The sequence below is a fragment of the Gopherus flavomarginatus genome, chromosome 1 (assembly GCF_025201925.1).
Source record: "Gopherus flavomarginatus isolate rGopFla2 chromosome 1, rGopFla2.mat.asm, whole genome shotgun sequence".
Lineage (NCBI taxonomy): Eukaryota > Metazoa > Chordata > Testudines > Testudinidae > Gopherus > Gopherus flavomarginatus.
In genome coordinates, this window is record NC_066617.1 from 11,242,392 (window position 1) to 11,259,352 (window position 16,961).

At 40.7% G+C, this 16,961-nt stretch overlaps 1 protein-coding gene across 2 annotated transcripts in view; it reads right to left on the reverse strand.

Moving 5' to 3' along the window:
- The window catches only part of MKLN1 (muskelin 1), a 193,461-nt gene that overhangs the window by 60,966 nt on the left and 115,534 nt on the right, over positions 1 to 16,961 (reverse strand). For both annotated transcript variants that reach the window (XM_050936877.1, XM_050936878.1), the window contains 2 exons: positions 2,127 to 2,339; positions 339 to 560 (listed from right to left, as the gene is read on the reverse strand). In XM_050936877.1, the coding sequence (XP_050792834.1) occupies positions 339 to 560; positions 2,127 to 2,339 (435 nt within the window). The remainder of the gene's footprint in view (positions 1 to 338; positions 561 to 2,126; positions 2,340 to 16,961) is intronic.

The window sequence follows — 16,961 nt, forward strand, 5'->3', positions numbered from 1 at the left end:
AGCAAAGATCACTTGAGACCCCACAGAAATGTAGCATCCCTGAAGGGGGAGGGAGAGGGCAGAATGCAACAGCTGTTTAATGGCAGCGCATTACTACAGTTCAGATGACTACCGTTTCAAACTAAATCACAAGGTGAATTTTAAAGTATACAAAAATACACAGTCCTACCACAGTCTCCTACAAACAGTGCCAGTATTAATGATTATAAGTGGTTAATATGTTTTACTTCTCATCCAAAAGAATAATCTGAAGAAAGATTCATGTGCTCAATGAAGTTAAACAGCTATCACTCCCTAAAATCAGGCATTACGACTTAAAATCCAAAGTTAACTCTTACCGAATGGAACAACATGCAGTGTCCTATTCTGGATTGGATGTCCTCAGGTCCAGCATTACACGAATCTTCTCGCAACAGTTTCCATGTTTGACATTGACAGTCAAAAGCAAACAATCCACTAAATTGAGGTTCACTGGCTCTGCTGTCATCTACACTGCCATTACATGTCAAAATCCTACCTCCAAATGTATAGATCATGTGTTTTTCTGAATCCATACACATCTGTAGGAAGCAAGAGATACATGTTAAACTAGATTTGTTTAATCAGGAATACATTAATATTTCATATCAGCCAATAAAAAACCCTTAGCTCATTGAGGTAACCAACAGAACAGCCATATTCAGCATGAGTTAACATCAGCAGATCCTCCTGACTTAATTTGTAGTAAATGATGCAGTTTGCAGCTAACTCCATGGGTAATACAGATGCAGCACACAGAGGTAACTGGCCCCTAGTTTACAATGTGGCTTGGCTGCCCACATGAAGCAACACTGCATGCCAGGGTCTAGTGTCTCCATTCTCCCCATCTGCGTAAGATGAGGGCAACCACAGGCCGCATTTTGGTCACTAAGTTTTCAATAGTGTTTTCAAAATTTGATGTATAAAAGAGTAAAAATGAAGACATCAATGGTTTGCTTTTTTACTCTGCTGTTTGCAATAACCTCTGTCATAACATATACAAAAAGCTACCATCTGATAACGACAAGGCAGGGGGAGTCAAGATTACTGATGACTGGCCAAGGATTGCACACACAGCTAGCATTAAAATGGCCTCTGGTTTTTGTAACCCCATGCTCAGCATTGCCCCTCTTCCTCCAACAGCCTTCCTTTTTGTCTAATTTACCTGTTATTTCTAAAACAGCAGGTCCCTGACCTTGTAAGGTCTCTAGGTCTTATGGCAATATAGATATTAAGGGATATGTACTGTTATTAAACAATCTCTAAAGCTTGAAACATAACTGTATTTTACAGCACCCAAAAAGTGCCTCTCAGTACAAAGATGACAATGTGGTCCCTGCCTCCAAAAAACTTATTTCAGACATGAAACCACAATGGAGTTACGAAAAAGTAGGAAAAAGCAGGGGATGCAGGGAAGGAGGACAGAAGATGAAATACAGCAGCATTAGGTGGCTCCTCAGCACAGGTTAGGCACAAAAGGTAGCAAAAAGAATCAATTTAATTTTAATTCTTATTCTTCAAGGTACAATATTCCAAAGAAAATCTGGCAGCCAATTCCATAATGAATTCCTATGCCTATGAAGTGCATATACATTTATATGTACACACACACACACCATTCTTTTTAAATTAAAGGTAGGCCAAATTCTGATCAAAACCCAAGCTTTTCTCTAATATCTGCACTGTTTCTTGCACTGTTGTCCACAGTAACACTCAATGCTGGCTACAATATGTTTGCGGTTCCACAATCCCAGCGATGAGCAACTGTTACTCAGTGACAGGACATCACTGTGCAAGACTAGCTTTCCCAGACACAGCTGCATTGTTTCTTGATCTTTATAGGAGATTACAAGATACTAACAAATAACTTCATGTTCTTGAAAAAAAATAAATAGGGTAGGTTTTTTATATTGTTAACATTAACATTGCTAATTAGGAGCGTACATTTTAAAAAAATACATCATATCCATTTCTCCCAATATATATTTTTAGTTGCACTACCTGCTGCACAAACTTCTCAATTCTAGTAATGGGCTATGGTAAGAAATGTTGTTTTAAGCAAAGCCTGGGAAGTAAAAGTGCACTCAATGTTTATCTCTGCACCTGACCTGATGATCAAACACCAGCTTGGGACCTCCATCTGCTGCAGTGTCTTCACTTAGCAACATCCATGTGTTCGTGTCAATGTCATAACGGTAGAAATCGCTTTTCAGAGATTTACTGTTCCTCACGGAGGAATCCAGATAACGGCCCAGTGTGTAGATTTGCCTTCGCTGAATATCGATGCACATCTTGTGACAAGATCTGGCACTAGGACCATTCTATTAGAAAAGGAAGTAAGAAAACATTTTAATAGGCACAATACATTTATTAGGGCCCCAGATATTTGCACAGTCAGGTAAATAAGTACTCATTCAACAATTATATAGCCTTATAAAAGAATCTGCTTTGAAGAATACATAAAATTCTTTATTTCCATCCCTAGTGATATTCCCTACAGCTTCTGAAGAGCCACATGTGGCTCTTCAGAAGTTAGTATGCGGCTCCTTGTATTGGCACTAACTTCGGGGCTGGAGCTACAGGCACCAACTTTCCACTGTGCTGGGGGGTGCTCACTGCTCAACCCCTGGCTCTGCCACAGACTCTGCCCCCACTCCACCCCTTCCCGTGTCCTCCCCTGAGCCTGCTGTGCCCTTGCTCCTCCCCTTCTCCCTCAGAGCCTCCTGCACACCACGAAACAGCTGATCGTGAGGTGCGGGGAGGGAGGGAGGGCAGGTGAGGCACTGATCGGTGGGGCTGCCGGTAGGTGGGAGGTGCTGGGAGAGGGAGCTGATGGGGGGCTGCTGATGTATTACTGTGGCTCTCTGGCAATGTACATTGGTAAATTCTGGCTCCTTCTCAGGTTGGTCACCCCTGCCCTACAGCACGGACACATGCTATTCATACACTGTAAAGGTCCAGTTCACTTTAGAAAGGCAATGACACTATGACCTAATACACGTCTTCGCCAGCTAATTTATGACCTGCAGTCTTTTCAGAACTTTCCTTAAAAGAGTGACAATTTCCAGGTGCATGTGAAATCTACTTAAGCTATTAAAATAACTGTAGTAGATCACTCAATGCACAAGTTCAAATATCATAGCCTACAAATACCTATATGGAAAGATGATGCAACAACAGCGGGCTCCTTAATTAAGCAGGAAGGACATGAAAAAATCCAATAACTGGACGTTGAAACTAGACAAACTGAAAATTAAGTGCCAATTTTTAAGAGTAATAGTACTTAACCAATGAAACAACCTACCAAGAGATATGATAGATTCACCAAAACTAAATTTTTAAAATCAAGCATGGAAGTCTTTCTAGAAGATATTTTCCAGTTTAGCCACAAGTTATGGGGCTTGATGAAGTAAAATCCCAAAGCCTGAGCTATTTGGGAGGTTACAGAATTACAATGGTCCCTTCCAACATTAAAAAGGAAGAAGTGACTAACATGGCATCCTGCTAATTCATTGGCTCCCAAATACCAAAGGCTTCTGATGGAAACTTCAACATTCATCCAGCAAAGTCTCTGATATGCTATCAGAATGCTCCACTTTTGTTTTCTGATTGATACTTTCCAGATATTCACACAGTTAGCTACACCCTGGACTGGATCTGGATGCAAAAAATACAAGAACTGTCCTTCCTATGCAGGTAAAACTACTTCAAGAAGGAATTCCCTACTACAAGCCAAAAAAACTACTAGTCACGATCTGCTGCTAAAAAACCTTGGAATTAGCCAAATTCCAAAATTTACAGAAAAATCTATCCAACCAAGAGGGCTGAACACAATCAAACCTGAATATGCAGGACATAACAACCAACATTTCTATACTTGGTTGAGAAAACAAAAAAGTTAAAAAAATAGAGGAAGTATCCGCAATGCTTCTGCAGAGCATGGGCTATAAAGTGACTCCATACTCCAATGCAGGAATACATATAAAAGTGATGTGTGTATGTACAAGGTTGTCAGAGTCGCAAGTTGTGCAAAGATTTATTCAAGGTTTCATGTACTTTATTATTCACATAAGATTTTACAAGAAGAAAGGCTTTTTTCGCCCTTCCAGGTTATACACGAACCACTTTATTTGATCTTAATCTTGGCTTGCTCTGAATCACTTGGAACAACATCTGGAAGTGATGTGAGACAAAAGATATTTTGCTTTTGTCAGTCATTTTAGGTGTTTGCTGGGGCATGAAGAAGAGTTCCGTGAGTAATTTTAGCATTCTGACAAAAAGAAACCAAAACACTGAATAATATAGCTGACCAGCAAGCTCAATATTAGAGCTGGAGAGTCTAAAAGCTAGGAGGTGAGAAGTACAAATGACTCAAAATGAAAGTGAGTCAGGAGCCAGCACTGATATGCAGAGTGTTAACAAAGAAAGCTTAGACCAGAAACCTCCATGAGCCCCGGTGGGTGGGAAGAGGCTGGAAATCAAGCTCAAATAGCGAGAGGTTTTAGTATGTAGTAGTGTGACACGATTAAAATATGCCAGTAATAAATCTACCTTTATTGAAATATACAAAAATCCTCTGCCCCTGCATGAATTTGTGTTATGTAAGTTTTCCCTTATGAAAAGATCAGTTACAGAAGAAAACTAACTGAGCCTTATTTACCTCAGCTTTAATAAAAGCCAAATAGGGAATCCCTCATTCAGAGGTGGAATTATGACAGTCAGCAGCATAAATGAAATTAGTCCATTATATATAATTTTATCTAAAATGTCATAAGGCAAATCACAATTATACAATATCAGGACAAAGAAATACTTCTAAAACTACTGTTGAAGTCTAAGCACACAATGTGAAACTGCCTCAGTATATTTGAGAGATGAATAATGACCACAAAACTTAAGTATTGGCCTCAACCAAGAGACTTAATGTTGGTGTTTTCAAGGACAAGAATTCAAATTGTGTTAAAAAAAAAAAAGGAATAAAATATTGCAAGCACTATTTCCTGCAACCCTAAATTGTTGAAATGTTATAAAAACTGTACTGAATTTCTCTTGCATTTTATAAATAGGATATGCTATCATATCACAGGCATGAACACAGCTTTCTGAAGATTACATAGTAGTTATGTTACCAATAGGCAAAAAGATTATTTTAAATAAAAGCAATATATAGCATTGAGACAATTTGGAGAATCTATACAACTTATCAATTCCGTGTGAGACGGAGCTTTCTGCAGCCAAACTCCAAATTGGAAATGTTGGGCTAGTCTTCTACTTTCAAATGACATTTGAAAAGCAACAGGCTGAGAAAATTGACTCTTGAGATTTGAAAGCCATTTTAATACTTCTAGGGTAGCTAGGTGGATCCTCCTTCTGCCACCACTGTAAGCTCCTCGGGAGCCAAAAAAAATCTTACTGCATTATAGGTGAAACACTGATGTCGAACTTGCTTTGATCCGCTGGAGCACGCAGCCCTGCCCCCCTGGAGAGCTGCTTTTATCGCATAGTATCCGAATTCGTGTTATATCGGGTCGCGTTATGTCAGGGCAGAGGTGTATATGGGGCAGTTGTCCATGATGCGTCTCACTGTTTGTACCACCTTTGATTTTTCATTTGTGGAGGAGGGATCCACACCTTCTCTGTGTTGTTCAAAACACAGCTGAGCATAGTCCACTGCCTATGAGAAAGACAAAATCCTAGGACTTTTCATTGGATCTTCAATCAGGTCTCTGTTTGAGATATCATATGGGGCTCACAATTTGAGCCAGAGCCTGCTGGCATCCTTTCAGTTGGCACGTAATGCTGACACATGGATCCAGAAAGACTTCCTGGATTTTAGTCAGGAGAGTGGCAGTGAATTGATGTCCTGAGCCATCAGGTCTGGAGCTATCAGGATCTTGTCATGCTCCTGGACCACAGCAACCTCTCACCTGATGTTGGCTGGCACAGTGCCCGCCAAAACTAGGTGCCAGAGTACTGGTGTTGATTTGAGAGAGCCAGTAACAATCCTGAACACGGCAATGATTTCAATGTCAGACTGGTGTGGGAGTTGCTTGCACCAAAACTGGTGTGTAGTACTCCCCATTGGCAAGACCAGGGCTTGTACTGATGTTCAAAGCGTGCATGTATCACATCCACAGGATATGCCAGTGAGCTTCTGGATCATTTTAAGCCTTGTCTCTATTTTCTTGTTGTTGTTGTCAAGGTGTTGGCAACAGCTCAGCGTCCAATCAAAAGGTAACACAAAGATACCATGGATTGTGGTCAGGCGAAAGAGGCAGACCACAGAAGTCCACTTTCAGCAGCACTTCGGGCTCATGGTTATTCAAGTGGAAGCCAGAGATGTGTATTTCTGAAGCATGCTGTTTCAGTCACCAAGCTCTGAAATACATTACAAGTGTCTGGAGGTCATTGTTCATGACCTTTGATGTGGCCTTCAGAAAGGATGTTTGTGTTGTTGGTGCAATGTTGTCTGCATAGATGAATTTACAAGAAGATGTGGCTGGAATGTTGCTGGTATAGAGCCTGATGAGTGCAGGTGTTAAAAAATACCTCTGTGGGAGGCTGTTGTTCAATTACTGTAATTTGTGGACAGATTTACCAAGATGAATCTTCCGTTACTCAGCATCTTGGTGATGAGTCTGATGGTTGACTGCCATGGAAAAGCTAACATCATCAGCAGGAGACCTTTGTGCCATATTATATCATATGCAGAAGACAGATCAACGAATAATGCCCCTGTTTTAAATTTTCACTGGTAGCCAGATTCTATGTACTGGTTAAGACCAGCACCTAGTCACAACAGTTGTGACTGGCTCTAAATCCAGCCTGCTCTTTGGGGACCAGCTGCTCCACTATTGGCTGTAACCTCTGAAGCATGAGCCACTCCAACAGTTTATAACAGCTGCTAAAGAGGGAGATAAGCTGGTAGCTTTTTGAATCAGTGGCCTCTTTTCCAGGCTTCAAAACTGTCTATGACCTTGGCTATCTTCCACTTCAGCAACATCCACTCTTTTGGTATTATAGCAGAAAAAGTCTGCCAGCCACCTTCTTGACTTTGGACCAAGGTTCTTCAGAAATTTTGGATATATTCTGTCCATTTCTGCCACTCTCTCCGACTCAGTGTTGGAGAGACTCTTATCCACTTCATCTATTTTATAGGGGGTCAGAAAGGGGTGAAGACAACTGGACTTGCCGCCTAATGTTTTTATCCACTGCCACACAGGAGTTGGCAATTAACTGTGAGGAGATGGCATCTTCACTTACTTGCGGTGGTTTGAAAAGGAGGCACTTTCAGACATTGAGGTTTGACCTTGTAAAGTCAAGCACTGTCACAGTTTCACACCACCTTTTTCTTGCTGAGTTCAAAGACTCAAGCAATGCTATTGCGGTTTCAGGACTTTTGTTGGCTTAATATTGCCGGAGGAGTGCCTTGCCAAAACTGGGAGCCATAGTCCAGCAAAGGAATGAATGCCCTTGCCCTGTTCAATTTGGTGGCCAATATTAGACGACCTACAAACCAGTGGTAAGAAGCCAGATATTGTGGGATTCGGTTTACCAAGCCCTCTATAATCACCACATAGCAGGAGCAGTCAGCAGACTGTAGATTCCAGCATGGTTCAGGTCTACGTAAATCAAGGCCAGGTGGGGTTGGGAAAGTCACTGAGAACTGACCTTGTGGATGGCATTGGGTAGCCACTGATGTCACAAAACAAAGGTCAGGAGTGTAGCACTTCCGCAATTGAGCCAACCTAAACATGCCAGTCAGTCTTCAGTGAAAATGTGGGGCTAGTTACTTCCCTTGTTCTTTCAATGGCCTAACAATAGAGGGTCATTTAATGTAAGTACTCAACCACTGACATTTAATACTCTAGACAACAGGCTGGCTCCCAACCAGAAAAACTTAGGTCACCTGGGCAACGAAGTCACCTTGTAAGGGGATCTTTGGTCACGTGTTGAGGCTGATGAGGGAGTCACCTGACAAATGAGACAAAGGTTCTTTAAATAAGGGAGGAACGTATCTATTCAGGGCCATTTTTCTCCAGCTCATGAGGAGAGGGAAGCAACCCAGCATGTGGGATCTGCATGAGGCAGGGGACCACAAGGACTCCCCAAGGAAAAGGTGAGCTAGTGAAAGGCATTATGTTGAGGATATTCACTGTTTTCTAAATTATCGGTATTCTAATTCCTGTGCGATTAAAGAGAAAGCATGAGTTAGATATCTCTGCAAAGTCTGTATATTAAGCATTCAGACCTACTAAGTGGCCCCTTGAAGAGGTAAACCAGAAGAGTGGAATGGAGTTCGAGTGGAGTTCTAAGCAAGGGCATGTGTAAGCTACAGAAAAAAAAGACTGAAGCATCACTCCTAAGAGCTGGAAGACAGAAGATCTGTGTGCTGAGAGCATGCCTAAGGACCCCAAGACTGGGGCAGTGACTGGGTTCAGTTCAGAATCCAGAGGCTTAAAACACCCACGGACCCACCATTGGGTTTCCTCATAGCAGTCTAGCGAGTTGTGAGAGGGGCACTCAACTGAGACCTGTGACAAGCCTTATAAGACAATTTCAGCAGCACATCTGACATGCAGCAAGGTTCAGTACTTTCACGTCAAAGCTTAAATACCCTTCTCACATCCCTTCTCTGGACATATTTCTTAAACCTCTCACCACACTCTCTCCATGCTCCTCTTGAGGAAGGACCAGTACTAAAGGGAAGGGAGGGAGTGACAGAAACTCACTACAGCTTGATTATCTAGGAGAAACTGACAACTGTAGCTTCCCGAATGACAACATTTATATTGAAGGGGCGGGTTTTCCAATTCAACAAAACTGAGATTTTATTAGGGCTGTCCTGTTAACTCAAGAGATTAACTCAAAAAAATTAATCACTTAAAAAAAATTAATCTCAATCAGTTTTAATCACACTGTTAAACAATGGAATACTAATTGAAATTAAATAAATATTTTTGAAAATGTAGAAAAACATCCAAATATACTGATTTCAATTATAACAGACTACAAAGTGTACAGTGCTCACTTTATATGACTTTTCATTAAACATTTGCACTGTAAAAATGAAAAAAAAATAGTATTTCAACTCATCTCATACTAGTTAGTACTGTAGTGCAATCTCTACCATGAAAGTGCAATTTACAAATATATATTTTTTGTGTTACATAACTGCATTCAAAAACAAAATGTAAAACATCAGAGCCTATAAGTCCACTCAGTCCTACTTGTGCAGCCAACCTCTAAGAGAAACAAGTTTGTTTACATTTACGGGAGATAATGCTATCCCGCTTCTTATTTACAATGTCACCTGAAAGTGAGAACAGGCACTTGCATGGCACTTTTATAGCTGCATTACAAGGCATTTATGTGCCCGATATTCTAAACATTCATATGCCTCTTCATGCTTCAACCACCATTCCAGAGAACGTGTTTCCATGCTGCTGATGCTTGCTTAAAAAAAAAGTTTTAATTCAATTTGTGACTGAACTCCTTGGAGAATTGCATGTCTCCTGCTCCATGGTTTTATCCGCATTCTGCCATGTATTATGCGCTATGGTAGTCTCGGATGATGACCCAGCTCATGTTGTTTGATTTAAGAACGTTTTCACGGCAGATCTGACAAAATACAAAGGTTACAAAACCAGATTTCTAAAGAAAGCTACAGCACTCAAACCACGGTTTAAGAATATGAAGTGTCTTCCAAAATCTGAAAGGGATGAGGAGTGGAGCATGCTTTTAGAAGTTTTAAAAGATCAAGACTCTGATGCGGAAACTGCAGAACCCGAACCACCAAAAAAGAAAATCGACCTTCTGTTGGTAGCATCTGACTCAGAAGATGAAAATGAAAATGCGTTGGTCCACGCTGCTTTGGACTGTTATCAAGTAGAATCCATCATCAGAATGTTGGTTGAAGCATGAAGGGATATATGAATCTTCAGCGCATCTGGCATGCAAATATCTTGCAACGCTGGCTACAACAGTGCCATGAGAACGCCTGTTCTCACTTTCAGGTGACATTGTGAACAAGAAGTGGGCAGCATTATCGCCTGCAAATGTAAAAAAACTTGTTTCTCTTAGCGATTGGCTGAACAAGAAGTAGAACTGAGTGGACTTGTAGGCTCTCAAGTTTTACATTGTTTAATTTTTGAATGTAAGGGGTTTTTGTACATAATTCTACATTTGTAAGTTCAATTTTCATGATAAAGAGATTGCACTACAGTACTTGTATTAAGAGAATTGAAAAATACTGTTTTTTGTTTTTTAAAATTCCAATGTTTGTAATAAAAAATATAAAGTGAGCACTGTACATGTTGTATTCTGTGTTGTAACTGAAATCAATATATTTGAAAATGTAGAAATCATTCTAAAATATTTAAATAAATGCATTAAACTGTTTAAAAAATTAATCGTGATTAATTGTGCTGTTAATCGCTTGCCAGCCCTAGTTTTTAATTCTTCTTAGAGGTACCCCCAGCCTCTTTGCCAGGTCATCCCTGTAACACAAAAGTGAAAGCCCATCTCTGAGCACATTTATGCAGTTGTGACACTTATGGATGCTCTTTGGCAAGGGGAACAGTAAAACATTTTATGCTTGTTAAAGAGGCCACTTCGATGGAATGTTAAGACCAATGTCTATATTTCAAGTACATGTTTTATGGATCCTCCATTGTTGTCATTGCCCTTGCAAGTCAAGTCCTTTTTATACTGAACCTGATGGTTTAAGTGCCATTTTTGTTTTCATATCAAAGGCTTTTAATGTATAGGCTGAATATACTTCAAAAATTCATGAAGTGATATACACAAGCAACAATGTCATCAAGATATTGCATCAATTTGTAGTTGAGACAACCAATCAAGCTAAGTACATAGACACTGACATAGTGGGAGAGTCTCTGGCCTCAAAAGTTTACAGTCTAAACAGACAAGACGAAGTATTTATCCTCATTTTACAGACGGTGAATAGAGGGCACTGTTAAGAGTACACAATTTGCCCGTGGTCACAACGTCTGTGACAGAGCCAGGAACTGAACTCAGATGTTCTGTTTTGAAATGAGTGCTTTGTCCATAAGACCATCATTCCTCTCAAGTGATATTTCTCTGAAAAGTAGAAATAAACCTTAAACCGTTGATACCTTAAAGTACCAAATTCTTGGCATTGGTACCAAAGGTAAAGGAGTTTGTTTACTTTTGAGCAGTACACAACACAGGAACGGTGCAAACCATAAGAAGAGATTCTTATAAGACAAAAATGGACAGCAGTACCATATTTCATTCCGATTATCTAAATGGAATACCAAGGTAAAGGCAAAGTGATCCTTCAAGTCTCATAATACATAATTTTTGGTTTTTTTAATTATATGTGCTGAATTAACAGCTTCTGGAGACCTAATTCCTCTTTTTATTATTCAGATAACAGGCACAGCAAGGGTAGTAACAATGCAAGCTTCCCCAGACTGGTCCCTAACAACATTTAATCCCTAACCTGAAGGGTACACCTCTAGGAAAAGGAAGTTAATTTCCACAGCTTGTCACATCTTTTCTAGTACAAGCCTTGCCCACCAGAAGAGTGCTTAATTGGTAGCTTATTCAGAAACTCAAATTGTGCATGCATGAAAGCATTAACTATAGTGAAAAGGGGTATAAGAAATCCACTGGAAGCTTCCAATCATGAAGTCTACCAATTTTTGGTAGCGATGCTTACAACTCCTTTAAAATGGCTTTAAACAATGGTGTCATTTATTTTGAAAACGAAACCATAGTGGAAAGGTCTAAACCTGCACTTGCTTGAGGGTTGCTATATTTGTCTACACATGCTCTTGTAATAGGAATACACTTCAGTGGGTGGACACAATGTCCATTTATGAAGAAAGATATGTATAGATACTCTGGACAAAAGAAAATGAATAAGACACTTACAGCAACATGTGATGAAATGAATAAAGAGCCTGTGGGCAGTTGAGAATGTTCATCCAAAGAAGTCTACTTAACATAGCTACAATAGCAGGCCTGTTGTCCAGACAAAGGATACAGTCAAAGAGCTTGCTATCGAGAGAGTGACCTGACTGAATTCAAATGGGAATGAGTTTGTTGATTCCGCAAGTGTTTAAAAATCTTGACTCCTTATTTATTAAGCAACAGGGAAGGAAGAGAGTCTATAGTAGATATAACTTTCCTTTTAACTAGTACTGGAAAAGACCAAATATGGTGAAAGGGCTACAGAATAAATTTTTCCAGAGCCTTGACTGGCCCAAATTCCATGAAACAATGTCACAAGGTGGCTAGACCCCATTGAGATTATGACCTCTCTTGAATCTGGGCAGAACCATTAAAACTGCAAACTGATTAAGTATTTAGTACTCTCACTACACAGATCCACTTTGTATGGTGCACATCCATTGATAAAGAGGGAAATTTTACACATACCCTCCCCGTCTATGAATGAGAGAAGAGAAAAAACTTACTACCGAAAACATGCATACCACACTCTTTGGGAACAGATTTTCCAGTGGAAGACAGCAAAGCAAGACAGACAAATCTTGACTAGATTTTATCCATCACAGCCTCCCACTCAAAACAGAACTGTCAACTAAAAAGGCATCTCTACTGTAAAGAGGCAGTGTGCTCTGGAGAGCAGAGCATGGGACTAAGAGAAACTTTGTGATCCTGGCTCTGCCACCAGCATGGTCTGTGATCTTGAGAAAAATTTAAGTATCATGGATAAGTAAATAAACAAAGGTGTTTAAGACTAACGAAGTAGGTATTCACCGATGAAAGCTTATGCTCCAATACATCTGTTAGTCTATAAGGTGCCACAGGACTCTATGTTGCTTTCTACTTATCTATTACTTTGGAAGCCGAAGTGCTAATCAATTAGTAGTAAAGGGCATATTTTACATTAAACATTTCCTCTAAATACCTAGATATATTATAATCTCTTTTAAAAAAAAAGTTATTTGCACATGTGAATTACAAGCTTTGTTAGCGGTAGCTTCAAAAGAACGTTAGCTAGTTTAACGGAGACAATTATGAAATAGGCATCTCACTTTTGACTACTTGCCACAGACAGTAACATTTAGTGACTTTCAGCCTATTAACAAATGTTAGCTTTGGGAACCTTTTCCATTTCTGTTCTGAGACTTCTGGTGTGCAAACGAAGGAACAGACAAGAATCCAAGTAAATTATGTGACAAGGATAAACACCTGTTCAGGAGATGATGATGTAGCCATCTTGGTCTTAGAATATGCTTGAGACAAGGTGGACGAAATAACATCTTTTACTGGACCAACTTCTGTTAGTGAAAAAAATAAGCTTCTGAACTCCACAGAGCTCTCCTTCAGGTGTGGGAAAGGCACTCTGCCATGACAGCGCTTTAACATGGACTGTGTAGTTGCAGCACAGGGCTGACAGAGAGAGCTCTCCCAGCACTCTAAAAAACTACCTCCACGAGGGTCATAGCTACCAGTACTGCTCCAGCGCTGGTGCACTATCTATACTGGCTCGTTGCAATGCTGAAACTTACAGCGCTCAGGTGGGTGGTGTGTTTTTTTCTCGCTCAGAGGTGTGAAGCTGCAGCACTGTTAAGTGCCAGTGTAAATAGGCCCTCATATAAATTATGCATGAAATTCAGATACAAGTGAGAGGTATTATGTATTCCTCAAAATAAATATTCTGCAACTTGAATTTGATCAATAAGTCTGCAGATAATACATAAAGAAGACGACAGTCAGCTCTCCCTCTTCCATATCTGTAGTGGCTCCACAGGGCCGAGAGAAGAAAAGTAAAGTCATTGTTTCCTAAGTAAAGCAAGGGGATAATCTGCTGTGACTAAATTTTGAGTACAAAAGGAAAATCTCTACACTCTGACCATATCTGCACTTGAAAGGATTAAATATCCTCCAAGACTTGCAAATGAATAATATTCTCAAGCGATACAGAAGCATTGCCATCAATAGTACGATTTTATCTGAACAACTGCTCTCTCTCCTGGTGAAGATTCGTGCACCAGCATTTTGTACTGCTACCTGTGTCCAGAGATGCCAGATTCCCACACTGGTGGACAGGGGCAGCTCTATGTTTTTTTGATGCCTCAAGCACGGCAGTCAGACGGCCGTTAGCAGCACCCCTGCGGGCAGTCCGCTGGGGACAAGAATTCAGTGGTGTTTCTGCGGGTAATCTGCTGGTCCCATGCCTTCAGCGCACCAGCCGCTGAATTACCACCGAGGCTGCAGGACTGGCAGACCTCCCGCAGGCATGCCGCCAAAGGCTGTCTGACTGCCACCCTCACAGTGACCAGCAGGCCGCCCCCGCGGCTTGCCACACTGGCATGCACTTGCTGCGCTGGTGCCTGGAGCCACCCCTGCTGGTGGAGGCCAATATCACCACAGCTTGGATGATTCTGAGTTAGACAGTAGAAAAATTACACTTCTCTTAGTAAAAAGAACAACTAAAACCAATAGGATCTTACAACATAAGTATGCCACACAGCTGCTTGGTAGCATGGAAAGTTACACAGCAATATCCCATTTGCCATGGAGCAGAAGAATGGTCTGCTGGCTAGGGCAATAGCCTGGGTCTCAGAAGACCTGGCTTCAGTTCTCTGTTCTGCCACCGTCTCCCTCTGCAATCTTGGAAAACTCAACAGTCTGTGTTTCAGTCTCCCACCTGTAAAATGGGGTTAATAGTACTGCCCTCACAGTGATGAAAAATTGTAAAGCAGTCAGATACTGCTGTAAAAGGGGCCATGAAAGTATCTAAGATACACAGGGCATTCAAGTTCACTATGTCTCGAACAGTGACCAATGCCAAAGACTTTGAGGAATACCAAAAAAACACTCAATACCCAACTGTGCCATGCAATGCTGAATCATAGTATATTTTATGAAAAATATCTTCTGAATATGCACTATACCACATTATAAAATTCAGTGAAGACTTAACTTCATTTAACTTGCAAATATAAAAAGTAATTATCCCACTTAAGGATTAACTTAGGAAATATTTTCAAAAGTTCAGCTATTTTTGCTCTCTAGCACCATAGTGGGCATTACCTCTCGAAAATTATTTGCTCTTATGCAAAAAGGAGAAAGGATTGTAACTCCTCCTTAGGGTCTGCTCAAATGATTATCTATGCCAGAGTTACTATGCATCATTGCAGCAACACATAGCCCTGGTATACTACAATAAAGCACAAAATTTTTTTTTGCACTTTGCATCTTTTAAAAATAAATGTTCACACTAAAGCAGATTCCATGTAACAAGGCAGGAGAAAACCAATTAGCCTTTCCCTAAAGAAAAGGCTGCTTAGGGAATTTTAGCTGGTTTTGGATGTCATAACTTTTTGCTAACAATGAGTTATAGGCAATGATAATCTGCTGTACATGGATTGAACCAGATGAGAAACCTCAGGAGCAGGTCTGGACATTGTTTAAAAATCAGGGAGGAGGGGAGGGAAACAAACAGCTGACCATTTAGCCCTTTTAGGAGCTTTAAAAGACTGAATGGAATGTGAACATTGTCTCCAGTATAAAGTTTAGAAATAAGCATCATGAGATAAACACTCTTGTCCTGAAGCAAACTAGGATGAGGACATCTAAAAAAATAAATCAACTCTGCCTGTATTTCCAAGAGCAGGCTGTCATTCCACAAATACTCCCACCTGTCTGTACTCAGCTGCAGAAATTCATTGTTCTCCATTTCCCTTAACAGATTACAATTCATAAAGACACAGAGAAGCATAATTTTTTTCCCCATGGGGACTAGAATGGATAAACCATCCACAAGTAAAATCCTCAGAAAACAGGAGTGCATACTATTCTTGATGATGCTACCTTCATCTAAATTTATTCTGCTTTACAAAAATATTGTTAGTGTTTAACATGTTGTAATGAGTCAAAAATCAGGACACTGCTGCCCCACAATGCTTATACAAAGCAAGATTGATCCAAGACAACAATTTTGGTCAAAAAGGACTTTTCTTCCTTCTAGGTCAGTCAATGCTATCCCAGATTCAGCAGAACTAGCTACCATTATAAAACGAGCTCCCACGTGTGACGAATGTGGGAATTTTCTGTAATTTTTTTTTCATGAACTACGTTTATGACTCTGCACCTATGACCTTGGCACTGCGTGGGTGCAGAAGGATTAAAATGCTGCTCTTGGGGCAAGAGACATGAGTGGTTTGTGTTACATAACTATCTGGGGTGATATCAACGGGTCCTCAAGGACTGGCTGGAACCAACATGTATCACTGGAGGTTCTGGAAAGATAATGGGAACCCAATGATTGAGCAATGGATACTCAACAACTGAAGGCTCCCAGCAGGTGACATGTGAATTCAGCATGGCTCCATAGCAGAACAACAATGGACCAAGAGGTGACCAACCACAAGCTGTGATCAGAACTGGCCTCATGGAGACACAGCAGGTCTCATCTGAGACTGACTGACAGACAAAGAAGATGGATTCTGCAGCAGCTTGGCGGAGCCGTGGCATTGGCCAGTCTGAACACTGTGTTAACCTTTGCTTCTCTATGCTAACCTAAGGACTTCCTGATGCTTCAGTCCAGTTGATTAATAAATCCTACTCTGTTTCGAAAGGGCTGCACAGAGTTTCTGCAGATATTTGCTGAAGTGCATTGATCCTTGAAGGGGGTAAGAGTCTCTGAACAAGGAGTGTTGGAGCGTAGAAGCTCAGTCTCCGAGGTAGTGAGGTGCTGCACCCTCACTTAGTGCAAGACTGCGATCCCTTGGGGGTATGTTTACACTACAAGCTAGGGTTGTGATTTCCCTGCTTGCGTAAACATACTCAAGCTAGTTCTCATAAGGCTAGCGCAAGTATAAATAGCAGTGTAACCGCAGTAGAATGTGTAGGGGCAGCAAAGGCACAGCTTAGCCATGCTAAGTACATACCCACTGGTTTCAGGCAGGTTCATATTTGGC